The sequence below is a fragment of the Schistocerca americana genome, chromosome 2 (assembly GCF_021461395.2).
Source record: "Schistocerca americana isolate TAMUIC-IGC-003095 chromosome 2, iqSchAmer2.1, whole genome shotgun sequence".
Classification (NCBI taxonomy): domain Eukaryota; kingdom Metazoa; phylum Arthropoda; class Insecta; order Orthoptera; family Acrididae; genus Schistocerca; species Schistocerca americana.
In genome coordinates, this window is record NC_060120.1 from 410190571 (window position 1) to 410212734 (window position 22164).

General features: G+C 42.1%; 1 protein-coding gene across 1 annotated transcript in view; it reads right to left on the reverse strand.

Annotated features, from left to right (window-relative positions):
- The window catches only part of LOC124595352 (sodium-dependent nutrient amino acid transporter 1-like), a 117863-nt gene extending 99222 nt beyond the window's left edge, over nucleotides 1–18641 (reverse strand). Inside the window, exon 1 of the mRNA XM_047134067.1 lies at nucleotides 18597–18641. Within this exon, the coding sequence (XP_046990023.1) occupies nucleotides 18597–18641 (45 nt within the window). The remainder of the gene's footprint in view (nucleotides 1–18596) is intronic.
- Between the last annotated feature and the right edge of the window lie 3523 nt (nucleotides 18642–22164).

The window sequence follows — 22164 nt, forward strand, 5'->3', positions numbered from 1 at the left end:
TTTGTGCCCGCAACGATGTCCAGATGGGTTCTGTATGTTTTACATCAGGCGAATTTGGTCGCCGAGACATCAACGTTTGTTCACTATAATACTCCTCAAACCACTATAGCATGGTTCATCCTCCGAGACACGAACATTTACATCGATGAAAGATGCTGTCGCCGTCGGGGAAGACATCAAGTATGATGGGATGCAGATGGTGCGCAGCTGTCGGCGAACCTTCGCTTGCAGCTACAGGACCCACGCAAGAGCAGGAGAATGTCTCCCACAGCATAATACTACTCCCACCAGACTGCGTACGTGGCGCGCAGCACGATTCGAGCCGCCGTTCACCTCGATGACGCCGTTTGTAAAGACGATCATCGACCTAGTGTAGCAAAAATGTGATTCACTCGAAGAGTCGGCACGTCTTCATTGATCGACGATCGCATCCCGATGGTTCCGTGGCCACTGCAGTCATAATTGACAATATCATTGGGTCAACATGTGAACAGGTAGCGAGGGTATGCCGTGGAGCTCCATGTACGATGAACAGTGTTCTCCGAAACACTTGAGCGTGCACCAGCATTGTGCTCTTTCGGCAGAGATGCCACAGATCACCTTCTATCCTACGCTACAGAGGAGACAAGCCTCCGAATCCAACTTTCTGTGAAGAGCCGTGGATGCCTAACCATTTAGCACTTATTGGCAGTTTCACTGTCGTTCTACCTCTTTCCGTAGTTGTTCACGACAGTACCACGTGAACGTTCCACCAGCTTCGCCAATTTCGGCATACTCATTCACAGGATCTGCCACCCTTTGTTGAAAAAGTCGCTTATCACAATAGATTTCCCAATTTTCAGCCCATATTTTCGCTAAGGTGATCCCCGTCCGTGTCTGCTCCGCTTAAATAATTTTGCTACCGCATCACGTGCCCGCAACGTCACCAGGCGGCATCCAAAGTGGCGGTGAGCAGGGTCATATGGTTTTTGCTTATCAGTGTATACTGACCACCTTTTATTTAGAATAATGGATACTTCTGCCTCAGCCTACTGCCTTTTCCCGCTCTATTAAAATAATGGTCATACTTGGGCAGATATTCATGGCCAGTTTCTTTCTTTTTGTTTCGGGAAGAACAGCTGCCTCAATGTTGCAATGTGTTTTTTTTCTTTTCTCTTTTTTTTCTAATCAGTCTCCTGCGGCAACCTTTTCATCTCAGAGTAACACTTGCAACCTACGTCCTCAATTATTTGCTGGGTGTATTCCAATCACTCTCTTCCTCTAGTGTTTTTACCCTCTACAGAACCCTACAACACCTGGAAGTTATTTCCTGAAGTCTTAACATATGTCCTGTCATCCTATCCATTCTTCTTGTCAGCGTTTTCCATATATTCCTTTCATCACAGATTCTGTGGAGAACCTCCTCATTCCTTCCATTACGAGTCTACCTAATTTTCAGTATTCTTCTATAGCACCACATTGCACTTGCTCTGAGCCTCTTCTGTTCCAGTTTTGCACCGCCTGTGTCTCGCTAGCATAAAATGCTATGTTTCAAACGAACATTCTCAGAAATTTCTTTCTCAAATTAAGCTTTACGTTTGATACTAGCGGACTTCGCTCGGCTAGGAATGCTCTTTTTCCAGTGATAACCGGCATTTTCATGTACTCCTTGCTCCGACCATCGTGTGTATTTTAAAGCCTAGGCAGCAAAATTCCAAAACTGATGTTAAGTTTTTCGCTTTCTCGTTTCTGCTACTTCTCATTAGTTCTGTCTTTCTTCGATTTACTCTCAATCTATATACCGTACTTATTAGACTGTTCTTTCCATTCGACACCTGCTTTAATTCTTCTTCACTTTCACTGAGGATAGCAATGCCATCAGCGAATCTTGATAGCCTATCACTTTGTATTTTAATCCCATTCTTGAACCTTTCTTTTATTTCCGCCAATGCTTCTTCGACGTATAGAGTGAATATCAAGGGCGAAAGACTACATCCTTTTCTTACACCCTTTCTAATCCGATCACGACGTTCTTGGTCGTCCACACTTATTGTTCTCTGCAGCTTATCTCTGTTTTTCTCAGAATTTCTAACATCATGCTCCATTTTACGTTGTCGAACGGTTCTTCGAAGTGGACAAATTCTACCAACGTTTCTTGATTTTTCTTTAGTCTCGCTTCTATTTATCAAAAGAAAGGTTAGAAATGCCTCTCTGGTGCCCTTACTTCTCGTAAAGCCAAACTGATCGTCATCTAACACATCCTTAGTCAGGCTGCCTTCCATTCTGAAAGCGGTTGCACTCAGCGACTGTTATACTGACTTGTAAGTTATAGACTGCAGCAATCAAAAAATGGTTCAAATAGCTCTGACGTGAGCACTATCGGACTTAACTTCTGAGGTCATCAGTCTCCTAGAACTTAGCACTACTTAAACTTAACTAACCCAAGGACATCACACACATCCATGCCCGAGGCAGGATTCGAACTTGCGACAGTAGCGGTCACGCGGTTCCAGACTGTAGCGCCTAGAACCGCTCGGCCCTCCCGGCGGGCTTGCAGCAATCAGTCGGCCTTTTTAAATTTTATTATGCAGATCTAGATTTCGGCTAGAAGCTAGCCATTCTCAATGCACTATTATTTTAGCTCAATGCATGTAAGTCCCTGTTGAACGGACTTCATCCACAGTTCTCTTTCCATTCCCCTGTATATTATTTTTGTCATCACTTGGATGTATGAATTGTTAAACTAATTGTGCGATAATTGTCGCACCTGTCGACTCTCGCAATCTTGGGAATTATGCGGATGATGTTTTCCCGAAAGTGTGATGGTATATCGCCAGTCTTACACATTTTACACACACACTTCTGCTTTTCGTCAGGCTGTGTAGTTGCTTCCGTTCTTCCACTTTACACTGATGCCTAGCAGGTTGCATAACGAGCTAGGCTACCATGCGCCCTCCGAATTGTATTGACGCTACGGTTCTCCAACTTGATTCTTAAAATAGGAACCGTCCACCATCATTCGTCATCCAACCGTCACACACCCATCACGGTAATATGTGGAATGCAGTAAGTCCACACATTAGTGTAGGAAGAGTGCTCACGACGAGCACAGTTCGCTCACTGGTATTTACTATCCATTTGAAGGATAAACAGCTGCATTCGTTTCGGAAATCAGTCGAGTGACTGGCGTGCCGAAGATGAAGTAGAGGACATTCGGAAGACCTATATTGTAAGCACCACGGATGTCTTTTATTTTTCGTTAGTACCACGACTGTCTGTATTCGCCGAGATTTTACTAGAACCTTGTACATGTGATAAAGAATACTTAGAGCAATAAATACAACACAACCAGTGTAAGTTCGTCTACATTTCTTTCCTTTATAGGCGTCTACGATTGCATAGTTTTAACAGATTATAGGAGTGTGAAGGGTAGAGGCATTGGTTCAGGTCGTATCGAAGGTAGGCTGTCATGCATCCTTCTCATCACCTTATGTTTAATGATATACACCCAACGCTTATCGGTTTTTCTCTTTCTTTCTTAGCTTTAATTATACCTTGTGACAAGTTAATACTACTCTACTGGCTTTGATTTGTAAAGCAAAACAGTTGTAGAATAATGCATCTTTTGCTAAAAGTGTTCTTGCAGTAAGCGCACGAAAGCTGTTGAACTATCGACCGACCTCTGCCAATGACATCACTGAACAAGATAGTCCCGGTCGTTGACGCCGGCTTTCTCATTCCATAACCACTAACTCCCCGTCAACAACACGGTGCCCAATGTGCTGCAAAGCAGTCGAGGACTGAAATTGTCAGCACGCTGTCAGACACAATGACTGCTTGGCCGTGGAGGCAGTTCTGTCTGAAGTGTTTCGTGTAGAGTGCATTGTGGGAATATACTTACAGGCTGTTGATGGCTACAACTTAAATAATACTAGATCGCGAAAAGACATAAACGTTACACAAATGTTACAATGAATGAAACGATGGACGCATGAAAACAGAAAATAACACAAAATTATACAGGTCGCATGTACACGGACATTGGAGGAATGATGATGTTTGCTTTGTGGGGCGCTCAACTGCGCGGTCATCCGCGCCCGTACGAAGTCGCAGTTTTTACACAGTCCAATTTTTGAACTTAATACAATCTAGCAACTGTCACAAATGATGAGGAAATGTTGAGGACAACACAAACACCCAGTTCCCGGGCAGAGAAAATCCTCAGCCCGGTTGGGAATCGAACCCGGGACCCCGTGATCCAGAGGCAGCAACTCTAACAACTACACCACGAGCTGAGGACACATTGGAGGGAGACGTGCATCGTTTGAAAATGAAGTCCAGCATAATTTACGAGCGCATGCCGAAAAGCAGCGCCTCCGAATTTTTTATTTAAAAATTCTAGAAATTTTTGAAATGAAAGAAACTACCAACGAGAGGCCAGTTTGTTGGTACTGCATGCACCGCTTCATCACTATCAAAGGGATGTCATCGAAATGTGTTTTCTAAGTTTTGAAAATAGATGAAAATCGGGTGGGCCTCGTCGAGACTGTATGGAGGATGATAGTGAACCCAACGCATCGGATTATGGGAGATATCGCAGCGTTCATGTACGGTCTGGCACTGTCTTGCAGAAGAAGCGAGTGCTCCATGTGTGGACGAACTCTTAGAATTCGTACTTTCATTTTTCTGATGGTTTCGCAGTACCTTTCAGAGTTTGTGGTGGTGCCTTTAGGCATGAATCCAAGTGCACCACGTGAACATCCCAGAACACTCTGAGAATGGCATTGTCTGCTGATGGTATGATCTTGAATATTTATGACCCAACCCCATTGATGGTGTCACGTTTTCGGGGTCAAAACACTGAACCGCAGCTTTCATCAGCCGTCACAATGTTGTGAAGGAACCGATTTCCCTAACACTGGAAACGCAGAAGAAAGTATCGACATACGTCAGACCTCCTCCGTTTCACGTCAGGAGTGAGCATTCGAGGCACCCACCGTGCACGCAGTTTCCTCTACCGCAGTTCTGCGATGATTGTCCGTACTCCCTCTCGTGCCACATTTACCTGAGAGCTGTGTCTATGTTATCTGACTATTTTCTCTTTTGAGCTCATCAACCCATTTCCGATGAGTCTGGTCGGTTGCCGTACGCGGTCGTCCACTCCGAGCTCTGTTACACACGTTGACGTTATCACCAGCGCTCCTTTCATTAAGGGCACGAACAACCTAATGTCGCACATTACTAACGTCGATACAAACGTCACAGTACACTGTGTTCATTCATCTACGGATTTCAATTCGAGGCATGTTTCTGCGGTTAGGAACTCGATTACTGTACGCTTTTTCTCCGGTTACAACACGTCGTCATTTTACACGCTACAATTCGGAGCCCTCTAGCGACAGAGGGTTGCAACTTAGGTCAGCGAAGCGGAAAAGTCGATCGAGTAATATGCATGACATACAACACCTCAACCGATATTGAGAAAAGAACGAAAAATTCGGAGGTATTACTTTCCACCAAGCTCTCCTAATAGAAGTCAGTGTACTTGACGAAATAGAGGGACAGGAGAGAGTTATTGTTCCACGTATCGAAAGCAAAGAAAATAAGACAAAACAGAATGTGACTATAACCTTTAATACGTTAAAAAATGACGAAATTCCTCCAACTGTATTAAGGTGTTGTTTTATTGGCAACTAGTTTCTATGTTGTTACAACAACATCTAATACAACATACATACATAAGCAACCAATGTAACAACAGTAATTTATGAGTTATTATGCAAAACAATTCTATTATAACCACATTACATAATGGATAATTTTAATGAAACTAATTATATTTTTGGTCATTTCCGTTAAAATGCCATCACTCTGGACATTAGCCATTTACGTGGTATCATTAAATACAAATGAAGCTGTATATGCATAACCGTTTTATTATAGGTTAATATCAGGTATTAAAAATGGGAGTATATAAAAGCTTAAGCGACAAGCCGTCATTCTAATGGATAATAAAATAGGCGTGGAAAACTGTAAATTTTTTTTTTAAATAATGAACTACAAAAAGGATAACATACGCGTTGCCAATCAGACATATGTTAGGTAAACTTCATTGTTTACTAGTAGTGAGCGGTGGGCAAGATAGATTAGAGTTACGTTTGCAAAATTCTGTGCTGTCGTCATACTAAAATAACAGTGGCGTAATTTACTCAGATAACTTCGTTCCTAACACCACCAATGAAATGGTAAGGGACCGAAAAAATGGTGCGAAACCCAGTTGATATAAGGTAGCCAATAGTGTAAAATACATGGTAATCAATTTAAAAAACTATTCATTCCAATAAAAGTATACGTTAACACGTTGTTGAAATACAGAATTTTGCAAACGTAGCTCTAATGTACCTATCCCACCGTTCACTACTAGTAAACAATGAAGTTTACCTAACATATGTCTGATTGGCAACGCGTATGTTCTCCTCTTTATAGTTCATTATTTAAAAAAAATTAATTTTCCACGCCTATATTATTATCCATTAGAATAACGGCTTGTCGCTTAAGCTTTTATATACTCTCATTTTTTAATACCTGATATTAACCTATAATAAAACGATTATGCTTATACAGCTTCCTTATATTTAATGATACCACGTAAGTGGCTAATGTCCAGAGTGATGGCATTTTAACGGAAATGACCAAAAATATAAGTAGTTTCATTAGAATTATCTATTATGTAATGTGGTTATAATAGAATTGTTTTGCATAATAACTCATAAATTATTGTTGTTGCATTGGTTGTTTATGTATGGTATGTTGTGTTTAGGGCCTGAAGATGATGTTGTAACAACATTGAAACTAGTTGACAATAAAACCAACACCTTAATACTGCTGGAGGACCTTCGTCATTTTTTAACGTATATTATACTAGTTGACGTCCCAAGTCGTCCGTTTCAATATGGATATACCAAGATAACCTTTAATGATCCAATGGCTTGCAATCGTTGCAACGTGTAGACCCAGAGGAGATATGATACTGTCAGGTTTGCTGACGCCAGTAATGAAGCGAAACAGATATTGTTTTAGACTTCTTGTTGAAGTCTTCTGCCTTATAATGCAATGACGGCACGTCTGAACTTACAGTTGAACACTTCTGCTTGAAGCATAACTCAAGATGTTTTCCGTGATAACTAGTGTGAGGGCAATCAGCTGCACACAATCAACGGAAGCTACCTGCAGCTGGCCACAACCGGCCGTTACCAGTGTCAAATAACGTCATATGCAGATTACTCTGTGGAACGCGTGTGTCCCACATGGTCACAATCGTTGAGTGAAATGCTGCAGAGTATCCGAACAGAAGTCGATCTGACCATAGTCTTTTTTTGTCATTATTCTTCTGTCCAATATGATGCGTCCATCCATCTCTTATTTTGAGGCAGTCTCTTCCTCAGAGCTGCACTTACTCGTACAACCAATGTCCTGAGTCGTTTCGTGGATTTCTGTAGATCTCTCTCCTCCACGACAGTTTTTGCCATTTACGGCCCCCTCAGGTACCATGGAAATTATTCCCGTATGTCTTAACATATGACCTGTCAACCCATCCCTTCTTCTATTTACTGTTTTCCACATATTAGTTTCCTCGCAGGTTGAACCTCGGCCTATATTTGATACTAGTAAACTTATTTTGGAAAGGAGCGCCATCTTTGCTTGTCCTAGCTTTTTTTCATATGTTCTTGCTTCGCCTGTCATCAGATATTTGGTTAAAAAATTCCTTCTCTTCGTCTGCTCCAAAATTCGGAAATTCATTTTTGATACACCTCATTTCTTTCATCTTACGTTGGTAAACCGTAATCTGTTTTCATTAGACTTCTATATGCCCTGTAATTGTTGCTCACTTTCTCTGAAGACAGCAATGTTATCAACGAGACCATAACTTCTGGACTCATCTCAGAAAGATTCTTTTCGTTGGTTCATCGCTTCTTTGATGTCTAGGTTGAACAGTAGGCGACAAAAAGTACATCGTAGCCTTATGCCCTTTTTCATTCGATTACTTCTCTTTCGATCTTCTGTTCTTATTGTTACCTCTTGGGTTTGTATATAATGTATTTCCCTTTTTTTCCTGTCGCTATGTCTATTTTCCTGAAAATTTCATGTATCTTTATCCATTTGTTGTTGTCGAATGCTTTCCGAGATCGGCAAATCCTGTGTGCCATATCTACCTCAAACCTGCGTGTAACTGACAACACAGGCGAAACTGAAATAGTCAAGGAAACATTCTAGTTCTTCATTATTTCAAAAATAGTGTAACAAAAAGATTTAGTAGCGGTCCAAATAAAGAACTGATGTCCGAATAAAAGCACTGGTTGCTTAGAAAAGGAGCATGCTGAGCAGCGTATCGGGCCTGCCCTAAGTAATTTCCGGCTGGTTCTTCTGGAGCACATTGCCCGAAGCGTGGTGGTTTCATATCAAGCAGCTTTAATTGTTTTTGTTTCCTTTTAATGAAATCTCTTTTAGGTAAACTTGAGTTACTTTTTGTATTTTAGTCAAACACATTCTAAAGATGTTTGTGGCCTGCCTAACTGAAAACTGTTTCTTCGAACCTTTGAAGAGATTGTTATGTAACTTCAATTGGTGAAATATTATCTTGCTTCTCTTATTTAAATTGCTGTAAATATTTCGACGGTAGTGACCAGTGCCCCACAAGATTTGGCAGTAATTTACCAATTCCACTTACGCAGAACATTTATTTATTGCTGCTCATAGCCCGAAGGATTAAGAGAACACCGTAATCTTACAGAAACAATTAAAAGGGGCGTAGGTCAGATTTATCGGAAGAGTTTGAAATTTTCAAGTACTTACAGAAAAATCATGGCTACATTTTAAACGATCAGCTTCGTGTTGCAAGAAGACATTTCCTGGAAGGACTTAAGCCTCTACTTCTAGCCGAGTAGCCAAGTTGACCGCTTGGTGCTGGCCTCTGCGTAGTGTTTGTTTTCCTCAAAATTCTGTGTTCAGTAAAAAAAAGTCTATTGTTATTTTGCCATGTACTTTGTCATGAACAGTTGTCTGATGTTCAACATTTTAATAATATACCATTTTAGACCTATTCCCCCTTTTGTTTTCAGTGTGTTTTTATTCTATCTATGGCATCGTGATTTCTAGCACAAACAGCAGTTAGTGAGGCTTCATTTACCATTTTACTAGTTATAAAATAACTACTAGTTATTTTATAACCGTCCTTTCCTAGTATATTTGTTCATGTAGCATGCTTTATCAATACGACCTCTCGTCTTATAATGTATTTTTATGGTTGCATATTCACGCATAAGTGCTTCTCGTGTGGTCTGCACATTTCGTAAAGAGTAGGCTCTGTTTACCCGAATCTGCGGGCTCTTTGTAAGCCGTATGACTTCAATGACACTCATTTTACGCCCTCTTTTGAAATATTTACTTAATATGTTAATTTTGTTAGTAACATGTACTTGTAAAATCACACACACTGCTCATTGCAGCTATGCGCTTGAAGGACGCACAGGAGCGCCACGTACCAGAAATAACTTAGGGCTAGGGCTTCTTCCCTTCAGCCAGTCGGGCATGTCCCTAGATCTGAACGTGACAGATTGACGCTCTGTAGGACCTGAAGCAACGTTTTATATTTTAAAGTCAGTTTTATGCAAATCTTTAAATTTGCGTACTATATGTTGTTGGTGGTTGGTTGCTGTGGGGGAGGGGACCAAACAGCGAGGTCATCAGTCCCATCGGATTAGGGAAGCATGGGGAAGGAAGTCGACCGAGCCGTTTCAAAGGAACCATCCCGGCATTTTTCTGAATCACGAAAACCTAAATCAGGCTGGCAGGACGCGGGTTTGAACCGTCGCCCTTCCGAGTGTGAGTCCTGTGTGCTAACCACTGCTCCACCTCCCTCGGTCTGTGTTGTCGTATCTTGCGTCATGTATGAGATTTAAAAAAAATTAAAAGTTTAAAGACAAATCCCTAGAGAAGACGGCTACTACTTTTATATAATTTATTTAAATGGTGACTACATTGATGACATACTAGACAGCGTCAACGACTCCCACATTGATTTTACGTGAGTATGCGTCTTTAAAAAAAAAATTTTTTTGTAACATTCGCTGTAATTTTGCTTATTGTAACGTTATTATCTTAATATTGCACTTTTTAAAATTTTTCTTTGCTGGATTTAACTACCTGAAATTTTTTTAAAGACGTCATGGTCGCGTTCTTGTCATTATAATTTTAACATCAAGAAGGATAGCAGATTACGAAATTCCCCTTATTGTTCTTGTACAGTATGGTAGGAACAAAAAGTTATTAAATTTGTAGGGGATTTGGGGATGTACAAAACTGCGAAGTTAACTATACAGGGCTGTAACCTTTGGATGTACCAGTCGCTCTAAAATTGCTGCACAACGAGTCGAAATTAACTTGGATGACAGATACGAATACGTCTTAACATTCTGTATCACCTCTATGCCAGAGTGAGTCTATGGCAACCGGTGGTATGCCAGTTTCTCAAATGGTTCAAATGGTTCTGAGCACTATGGGACTTAAAATCTGTGGTCACCAGTCCCCTAGAACTTAGAACAAACCTAACTAACCTAAGGACATCACACACATCTATGCCCGAGACAGGATTCGAACCTGCGACCGTAGCAGTCGCGCGGTTCCGGACTGCGCGTCTAGAACCGCTACACCACCGCGGCCGGCGCCAGTTTCTCGGTTACCCATGACCAGACATGGTCAGTGGGTGACAGATCTGCAGAACATGCTGGCCAAAGCACAAGTCGAACAGCCACTGTATCGAGGTAGATGAGAGCGGGCAATATGTGGTCTTGCGTTGTCTCGCTCAAAGGTAGTGTCACAAGGCGTTCGCAGATAGGGAACAGCCGTCGACGTTAACGACATAAATATAACGGCTGTAGTCCGAAATGGCGGTTGGGTGTGCCAAATCTCTTCACGTTGTCTACGCACTGACAACCCGTACCATCATGCGAGATGCTGGCCCCATATAATGATGACGAATACTGTCTGGCAGCTTTCTTTATTTTTTTTTCCTCTTCAGAGCCTCCATGCACGGATACAACCATCATGCTATATCTAGCACCGGGACCAGCCTGACGATGTGTTGCCGTACTTGTATCCTGCACCGCTGTCGGCGCACTCCTCTCAGCTGCCGGGTCAAGTTAAGCCACAACAATAGTCGTCTTGCTGAGAGTGCGTAGCGCTCTAGACGTCGTCACGCTGTCTGCCGTTGTCAAATTCTGACATTTGCTAGTAGACTTTTCTTCTCCTTACACGAGGAATAACACGATCTTCTCACAAATAATGAATATTAAAATGTTATTCCTGAATGAGAGATCCTCTGCGTAATCTTTCCTGACACTCAGAATGTAGATCACCTTACTGGTACTAACTTTGTACGGTTGCTGTCAAAGGCTAACCATTTGTATATCTATGTGTATTCACTGATGGAAGAAAAATCGTAACACGAAGAAGGAGTTCTGCGAAATAAGCGGAAGTTGAAAGGCCTGTTTGTACATCTGGAAGAAGGTATTTGTTCACATTTCGCGCCATTTTACATAAGAGTGGCGCTAACAGCGCTACTATGAGGATGCAAATCAGGTTTGTTTTAAAAACACGCTGCATCTGTCGTGAGCGTTAGTTACCTATGATACTGGACGTGACGAGTTGATGTAAGTCAAGAATGCCTTTGACGCGACAAAAGAGCCGTTACCAACACCTCACTAAGTTTGAACAAGGTCGTGTTAATAGGGTTGCGACAAGGTGGATGTCATTCCGCGAGTCTGCAGAAAGACTTGGAAGAAATTTAGCAATTGTATATGACGCTAGCAGCGGTGGTCACGAGGATGTACGGCAGCAAGAAGACCGCGCTCCAGACGACCACTCGGCACTTCCCAGAGGGAAGAAATGGTTCAAATGGCTCTGAGCACTATGGGACTTAACATCTATGGTCAGCAGTCCCCTAGAACTTAGAACCACTTAAACCTAACTAACCTAAGGACAGCACACAACACCCAGTCATCACGAGGCAGAGAAAATCCCTGACCCCGCCGGGAATCGAACTCGGGAACCCGGGCGCGGGAAGCGAGAACGCTACCGCACGACCACGAGCTGCGGATCCAGAGGGAAGACTTTCGTGCTAAGCGTATGGCGCTGGCGCATCGTATTGCATCTGCAGCAGCAATTTGAGCTGCGGTTGACGCTACAGTGACACAACGAACTGCTACAAATCTGTTACTTCAAAGACAGATCCGAGCAAGACGCCCCGTGGTGTGTATTCTACCGACCCCAAACCACCGCCATTTGTGACATCAGTGCTGTCAAGTGAGAGCTCATTAGAGTGCAGGGTGGAGGTCTGTTGTGCTTTCTGCTGTAAGCTGGTTCTGCTTCGGTGCCAGAGATGGCCGTGCGTTCCTTAGAAGGACGACAGTTGATAACCTGCAACCAACCTGTCTGTGTACTAGACACACTAGATCTGGATCTGGAGTTATCGTCTGGAGTTCGATTTCATATGGCACCAGGAGCACTCTCGTGGTTATCCCATTCTTCCTGGCTGCAAAACCGTAGGCTGCGTCACTATGGTGATTCGACCTGTCGTGCTACCATTCATGAACATCATACCAGGGATGTTTTCCAACAGAATAACGCTCGACCACATACTGCTGTTGTAACCCAACATCCTCTACTGAGTATCGACATATTGCTTTGTTCTGCCCGACCACCAGATATGTCTTCAGTCGAGCCCACGTGGGGCGCAATCGGACGACATCTCCAGCTCATCCACAATCAGCATTTTTTTTTTTTTTTTGGTCATCAGTCTACTGACCGGTTTGATATGGCCCGCCACGAATTCCTTTCCTGTGCTAACCTCTTCATCTCAGAGTAGCACTTGCGACCTACGTCCTCAATTATTTGCTTGACGTATTCCAGTCTTTGTCTTCCTCTACAGTTTTTGCCCTCTACTGCTCCCTCTAGTACCATGGAAGTCATTCCCTCACGTCTTAGCAGATGTCCCATCATCCTGTCCCTTCTTCTTATCAATGTTTTCCACATATTCCTTTCCTCTCCTATTCTGCGTAGAACCTCCTCATTCCTTACCTTATCAGTCCACCTAATTTTCAACATTCGTATATAGCACCACATCTCAAATGCTTCGATTCTCTTCTGTTCCGGTTTTCCCACAGTCCATGTTTGACTACCATACAATGCCGTACTCCAGACGTACATCCTCAGAAATTTCTTCTTCAAATTAAGGCCGGTATTTGATATTAGTAGACTTCTCTTGGCCAGAAATGCCTTTTTTGCCATAGCGAGTCTGCTTTTGATGTCCTCCTTGCTCCGTCTGTCTTTGGTTATTTTACTGCCTAGATAGCAGAATTCCTTAACTTCATTGACTTCGTGACCATCAATCCTGATGTTAAGTTTCTCGCTGTTCTCATTTCTACTACTTCTCATTACCTTCGTCTTTCTCCGATTTACTCTCAAAACATACTGTGTACTCATTAGACTGTTCATTCCGTTCAGCAGATCATTTAATTCTTCTTCACTTTCACTCAGGATAGCAATGTCATCAGCGAATCGTATCATTGATATCCTTTCACCTTGTATTTTAATTCCACTCCTGAACCTTTCTTTTATTTCCATCATTGCTTCCTCGATGTACAGATTGAAGAGTAGGGGCGAAAGGCTGCAGCCTTGTCTTACACCCTTCTTAATACGAGCACTTCGTTCTTGATCGTCCACTCTTATTATTCCCTCTTGGTTGTTGTACATATTGTATAGGACCCGTCTCTCCCTATAGCTTACCCCTACTTTTTCAGAATCTCGAACAGCTTGCACCATTTTATATTGTCGAACGCTTTTTCCAGGTCGACAAATCCTATGAAAGTGTCTTGATTTTTCTTTAGCCTTGCTTCCATTATTAGCCGTAACGTCAGAATTGCCTCTCTCGTCCCTTTACTTTTCCTAAAGCCAAACTGATCGTCACCTAGCGCATTCTCAATTTTCTTTTCCATTCTTCTGTATATTATTGTTGTAAGCAGCTTCGATGCATGAGCTGTTAAGCTGATTTTGCGATAATTCTCTCACTTGTCAGCTCTTGCCGTCTTCGGAATTGTGTGGATGATGCTTTTCCGAAAGTCAGATGGTATGTCGCCAGACTCATATATTCTAGACACCAACGTGAATAGTCGTTTTGTTGCCACTTCCCCCAATGATTTTAGAAATTCTGATGGAATGGTATCTATCCCATCTGCCTTATTTGACCGTAAGTCCTCCAAAGCTGTTTTAAATTCCGATTCTAATACTGGATTCCCTATCTATTCTAAATCGACTCCTGTTTCTTCTTCTATCACATCAGACAAATCTTCACCCTCATAGAGGCTTTCAATGTATTCTTTCCACCTATCTGCTCTCTCCTCTGAATTTAACAGTGGAATTCCCGTTGCACTCTTAATGTTACCACCGTTGCTTTTAATGTCACCAAAGGTTGTTTTGACTTTCCTGTATGCTGAGTCTGTCCTTCCGACAATCATATCTTTTTCGATGTCTTCACATTTTTCCTGCTGCCATTTCGTCTTAGCTTCCCTGCACTTCCTATTTGTTTCATTCCTCAGCGACTAGTATTTCTGTATTCCTGATTTTCCCGGAACGTGTTTGTACTTCCTCCTTTCATCAATCAACTGAAGTATTTCTTCTGTTACCCATGGTTTCTTCCCAGCAACCTTCTTTGTACCTATGTACCTATGTATTAACTGCCCCAGTATTGACCGAGCAAGTGCAACAGGCATGGAACTCCATCCCACAAACTGACATCCAGCACATATGCAACAAAAAACGTTGCAGGTTTGATTGCTTGCAGTCAACATACCGGCGGTTTCAGTGATTATTAATGTACCAGCATTACACATTTGAAACGGCTTATCTCATCCTTACATTAACTCGTTATCTTGCAATGTTAATCAAATATGTTACCTAGACAAACGTATTCCCGAAATTTCATTCCTCTGCATTAATTATTTTTGAGTGTTGCATTTTTTCCGTCAGTGTAGTACGAGGGTCGTTCAATAAGTAATCCAATGCATTTTTTCAATTTCCGTTCAACATCGCGAAATATTTCCGCTTCAGCTTCTATAGTTTCATGAAGTTCCAATACGATCCGGCGTTTTACGCAGCGTTCAAAATGCCGTCTGTAACGGAGGTGCGTTCCAAGCATTCATTGAGTTTCTGTTGGTGGGAAACCAGGGCATCGCAGATATTCATAGACGCTTGCAGAATGTCTACGTAGACCTGGCAGTTAACAAAAGCACGGTGAGTTGTCGGGCGAAGCGTCTGTCACCATCGCAATAAGGTCCCTCAAACCTGTCTTGTCTTCTGCGCCGGGCCGGGTGGCCGAGCGGTTCTAGGAGCTACAGTCTGGAACCGCGTGACCGCTAAGGTCGCTGGTTCAAATCCTGCCTCGGGCATGGATGTGTGTGATGTCCTTAGGTTAGTTAGGTTTAAGTAGTTCTGAGTTCTAGGGGACTGATGACCTTAGAAGTCAAGTCCCATAGTGCTCAGAGCCGTCGGCCGGCCGCACAATATATATAAATGACTTAGTAGGTAGTGTCGGAAGTTCCATGCGGCTTTTCGCGGATGATGCTGTAGTATACAGAGAAGTTGCTGCATTAGAAAATTGTAGCGAAATACAGGAAGATCTGCAGCGGATAGGCACTTGGTGCAGGGAGTGGCAATTGACCCTTAACATAGACAAATGTAATGTATTGCGAATACATAGAAAGAAGGATCCTTTATTGTATGATTATATGATAGCGGAACAAACACTGGTAGCAGTTACTTCTGTAAAATATCTGGGAGTATGCGTACGGAACGATTTGAAGTGGAATGATCATATAAAATTAATTGTTGGTAAGGCGGGTACCAGGTTGAGATTCATTGGGAGAGTGCTTAGAAAATGTAGTCCATCAACAAAGGAGGTGGCTTACAAAACACTCGTTCGACCTATACTTGAGTATTGCTCATCAGTGTGCGATCCGTACCAGGTCGGGTTGACGGAGGAGATAGAGAAGATCCAAAGAAGAGCGGCGCGTTTCGTCACTGGGTTATTTGGTAACCGTGATAGCGTTACGGAGATGTTTAATAAACTCAAGTGGCAGACTCTGCAAGAGAGGCGCTCTGCATCGCGGTGTAGCTTGCTCGCCAGGTTTCGAGAGGGTGCGTTTCTGGATGAGGTATCGAATATATTGCTTCCCCCTACTTATACTTCCCGAGGAGATCACGAATGTAAAATTAGAGAGATTAGAGCGCGCACGGAGGCTTTCAGACAGTCGTTCTTCCCGCGAACCATACGCGACTGGAACAGGAAAGGGAGGTAATGACAGTGGCACGTAAAGTGCCCTCCGCCACACACCGTTGGGTGGCTTGCGGAGTATCAATGTAGATGTAGATGCATTCCTGCAATGTTGGAACGTACAGACACTCTCATTCGAGGTGATCGACGGATCACAATGAAACACTTCATTGGACAGCTGGACTTCTCTGTTCGTAGTGTCAACACACTTGTTCTCCAGGATATTCAAGCGTGTATGCCCGCTAGGTTCCTCGCAGCCTAACGGAAAATCATAACAGCAACTAACAATCATCTGTGCGGAATTGCTTGCGAGTTACGAAGCTGACCGTTACAATTTTTTTGTCGAACATCGTCACAGGCGATGAAAAATGGGTTCATCACTTCGAACCGGAAACAAATCGGCAATCCCTGGAGTGCCTACAGACAACCTCTCCTCCGAAGAAAAAGTTCAAACACGCACTCTCAGCTTCAGTCATGGCGACGATCTTCGGCAGTACGTGGATGATGATATTATTGCTGCAGTAAGACGTTGGCCCCGACGTCTTCCAGCAGAATGATACTATGTGGGCATAGAGGCCCTCCCAGTAAGGTGGCGTAAGGCCGTCGTGTTGAACGGAGATTATGTTCGAAAATAGGGATTTGTAACCAGAAGAATAGGGAATAATGTGGTGTACTGGAATCTTGAATGCAACCAGCCTGATGTCAGAAAAAACGTGTTGCATTACTTATTCGACGTCCCTCATATTTATGTCAGTTGTACATTTGTTGCATGTTGTCTTCATGTTGGCTAGCAGCGCATATTTTGATAAAATTCGCTATTGCAGTTTCGGAGTACTTAGCTGCAACCACTCGAGAATGGCTAAACAGCTGAAAGTACAATAGTAAATTTTATGAAGCTGTAGTTTTTACAGGAAAACGCGACTTTGATGACTCTGAAGACTATTGTCAATTGCCCAATTTTTTCACTTGAACTAAGACGTCCGCCTTTAACGTGAAATGGCTCGTTGGACGACACATAGCACGCGCCATGATATTACGGATTTATAACATTTATTCTTATTTCGTGACTTGTTTTCGTCTGCTGTTTGATTTGCTAGAATCTAAATATAGCACACAGAATATTCCATCATAGCTCTAAAAGACTAGTTCGTATTCTAATTTCTTGTACTTGTTGCAGACATTGCTAATATGCGTAATGACGAGTATTAATTTGTACATCCTAAATAACACAAAACTGATGTACCTGAAAGACATCTAAGAATTTTTCACAAAACATTGCTACTTTTATGGTATTTTCCCGTTAACAGTAGAATCTGAACCTTCCCTGAACAATAATTACAATCTTTTTCCAAATTTTTTTCTTGCCCAACCAGCGTATTGCTCAACTTAAAGAGTGCAAATCCTTTAATAGAATATCGTGTTTAATAGAATCGTACACTTTCGCTGGGGACTTTCTATTATTTAAAAAACACACTCTGCGATGAGCGTCCTGTATGACAGTCTCATTCCTGACAGTACAATGTGGCTTCTATTTCAGAATTGTTTGTAGTTTGTTCAAGGACAGTTTTGGCCTGCGTAGAAGCCACTGAACCGATTGTGTCGTTGATGCTGGGCTGCACGATGCAAATAACATGAGACTGTGCTTCCATTCGTTTATGGTTACATTTTATTGTATAATGAGTACTTACGTGTTGCTAATCGGTTATCTGAGTGAATAGAGAATTGGCAAGTTTGTAGTGTCCCGTTTATTTTTCTATTTTTACTTTTGTTACTAGTGGTATGCATATTTTAGTACGTATAAAATTTAAGCTATTGATATACTCCATCATTTACTTCTGCCACAGATCACTCAGTTCTCCGAGCACCTGTGATTGTGTAATTCTGAAACCTCGCAGAAACGTCGAGTCTGTGTTAACATGAGGAGTAGAAAGCGAACTGCGTCGATTAAATCTATTTTCTTAGCATGAGCTGAAGATTTACAGTTTTTCAAAAATTTTCAGTTAATGTTGCTAAAGATAGTTCCTCTTGTAATGAGATTCGCATCACAGTTCCTACGGTCAAGTGTTCATACCAAACTTCACAAAGCCAATTATAATAATGTCAATACAATTTTGAAGTACGAAGCTCCTATGAAGTACAATAGGACCTGCAAATAAAAGATTTACATACTGAGTCACTACACTTGCATAGGCGATTTTTGATAAAGAAGACTATCGTTGTAGGGAAGACTTACCACTGTCTCCGGTGTGACATTATATTTGTTCTTCATACTGGGCATTTTCTGAAACAAGAAACAGGATCGTCAGACTAACATAATAGCATCAAGACCTTATCCTAAAAAATAGTACAGTTCGTTAACACAGAATAAGTATTGAGAAAATTTAGAGAAGCGGCATCTGAAGCTGACTGCAGAACGATCTTACTGCCGCCAACATTCACTACGCGTAAGGACCACGAAGACAAGATACAACAAATTAGGGCTCATACGAAGGTATACACACAGTCGTTTTCCCTCGCTCTGTCTGCGAGTGGAACAGAAAGGGAAACGACCAGTAGTGATACGGCTACCCTCCACCACGCACTGTGGCTTGCAGAGTATCTATGTAGATGTAGAAGGTAGTCATCTACGTCCAGGAACAGAGCAAAGATCGTGGAACGTCGGTAGTAAGTGCAAGTGTATCGCCGGAACGCGTCACGTGCACTTAGAATTAGTCTAAGTAGATGGTAACATACGACTCACCATATGAATTTACTAGAGGTGAATGATAGCCGGCAAAATTAGATTCTCGATTATAGGGGTCGTCGAACATTCAAGACTATTCCCAAAGATCACTTACAAGGGGAAGGCCTCGGACACGGCCAACCGATTCGGCTCAAATTTGGCAGGTCGCTTGTGTACAACCTAAAACGAAGGACTGTTAGATATTTTGAGTCAACACCCCCGCAATTTTGAGAAAATCGCCCCTAAAGGTTATGACGAGCAATCGACTCAAAAATTGGAGGGATCGATAGATAATTGTAAATAGAGCATTTTTCGTCATCAGGTATGGGGTCCGCAAACGCAAACTTTTCCAGAAATCGAGGAAAGAAACTTCTACAACTGCCGCTTCTGTACCCACATGGTAAACGCTTTTCGCCGACACTTCGGAAACAGTGTAGCTGTCGAAAGATTGCATTCATTACATGTTCTTGGTGCCGTGAGTATATTTGTTTCGAATGTTTATATGACAAGTACCACCCATCTAGTTGATCGAAGAATAGTGAGGACACGTAACAGTGACTGGAAGAGCCATTGCAAAGTGACTATCCCAAGAGGTTTGAGAAATTTATTTGCCTACCTTATTATTATCATTCCTTATTGATTTACTTACCTTATTAAACCTCCTATCCCTATCAATTGAGATATAGAAAAATACAAACGAAGAGAAGAACATCCGCTAGGTTTCTTCGAGATACGAGCGCGGGTTCTCCGATTCCCAGCCACTTGGTCGTTGCGCTATCTTTTTTTTTTTTTTTTACATCTCATTTTTTTCGCTTTCGTTCGTTGCATCTGCTCGGGGTGGACGTCGTAAGACATCCGTTTAAGTTCGTTATTGATCGATTAACTCAGTTTTTTTATTACAGAGGACAGCTAACCCTCTGACCGAACACGCTGAGTTACCGTGCCAGCGATATTGATGCTATCGATGGGAAGCGTTTACCATGTGGTTACAGAACGGCAGTTGTAAAAGTTTCATACCTCGATTTCTGGAAAAGTATGCGTTTGCGGACCCATTACTGGTGATGAAAAATGCTCTATTTACAATTATCTATCGATCCCTCCAATTTTGGGTCGATTGCTCGTCGTAACCTTTAGGGGTGATTTTCTCAAAAACGCGGGGGGTGTTGACCCAAAATATCTTAGATTCCTTCGTTTCAAGTTAAGTGACCTGCCAAATCTGAGCCGAATCGGTTGGGCGTGTCTGAGGCCTTCCCCTTGTTAGCTAAAATGCAACACATATGACGTCAGAGTACAATACCCACCTGAAGCAAACTGTTTCTGCAATAAGAATCTTTTGCTCCGTGTGTACTCTTTCAGATTGCCTCCTAGAAACGAACTATTCTTCCGACTGGTTTTATGCAACCAGCCACGAATTCCTCTCATGTGCCAACTGCCAACCTCTTCGTCACACATCTAGTACTTGCACCCAACATCTTCTATTATTTGTTGCACATATTTCAGTATCTGTCCACTCTTGCAGGTGTTACCCTCTACAGCTCCTCATGAACCAAGGAAGTTATTCCTTGTTTTCTGAACACATGTCTTATCATCACGGCCCTTCAGTGTTCTCCACACCTTCCTCTTCTCTGCGATTGTGCGGACAATTTCCTAATTTCTTATCAGTCCACCCAATTTTCAACATCTTTCTACAGCACCATATCCCGTAGACCAACATTCTTTTGTTTATGGCACTTGTTTTGAGTCATCAGTCTTCTGGCTGATTTGATACGGCCCGACGAGAATCCCACTGCTGTGTCACCTTTTTCACCTGAGTATCATTTGCAACCAACGTCCCCAGTTATTTGCTGGATGATTCCAACCTCTGTCTTCCTATGTAGTTTTTACCTTATGCAGCTCCGTCTGGTAAAATGGAAGTCATTCCCTAATGTCTTAACAGATGTCCTTTCATCCTGTCCCTTCTTCTTGTCAGAGTTTTCCATATATTCCTTTCCTTGCCGATTCTCCAGAGAATCTCTTATTCTTTACCTTATCAATCTACCTGATTTTCAACATTTGTCTGTTGCACCACATCTCTAATGCTTCGATTCTCTTCTGTTCCAGTTTCCCCACAGTCCATGCTTCATTGTCATACAAACCGTGCTCCAACCGTTCATTCTAAAATTAAGGCCTATATCTGATACTAGCTTACTTCGCTTAGCTAGGAATGCTCTCCTTAACTGTGTTAGTCTGCTTTTTATGTCCTCCTTGCTTTGTCCGTCAAGGGTTATTTTGCTTCCAAGGCAGCAGAATTCCTTAACTTTGTCTATTTCCTGATCAATAGTTCTGATGTGAAGGTTATCGCTAAACTTATTTACGCTACTCCTCATTATTTTCATTGTCCTTTGGTTTACTATCAGTTCACAGTGTGCGTTTATTTGACCGTTCATACCATTCAACAGGTCCTACAATTCTTTCTTCTTTTCACTGAGAAAGCAATGTTACTACCATCGTCAAGTACAGGAATATCTTTCACCCTGAACTTCAATTCCACTCCTGAACGTTTCTTTTATTTCCGCTGTTGTTTCTGCCTTCTTCGATTTATAGGTCGAAAAGTGGAATGATAACGGCAGCTCTGCCTTACACCCTTTCTATTTCGAGCACTTCAGTCTACTTCAGCCATTTTTATTTGTCGCTGTTGGTTCTTGTAAATGATTGTATTGTATATTATCCGTTTTTCCCTGCAGGTTATTGGTATGTTTCTTAGAATTTTTATCTTCTGGCACCAATTTACATTGTTGAATGCTTTTTCTAGGTTGACAAATCCTGCGAATGTGTACTGATATTTCTTAATTCTTGCTTCCATTATCAACTGCAGTGTCGTAACGACCACTCTGGTGCGTTCAGCTTTCCTAAGGACGAACTGATCGTCATCTAACAGATCCTCAGTTTTGTTTTCCAGTCTTTTTCTGTATATTGTTCTTGTCAGCAACTTCAATGCGTGACCTGTTAAGCTGATTATGAAATAACTCTTAGTCCCCTGCCCTTATTATCTTCAGACTCTAACACTGAATCCGTCAAATCTTCCATATTGACTCCCACT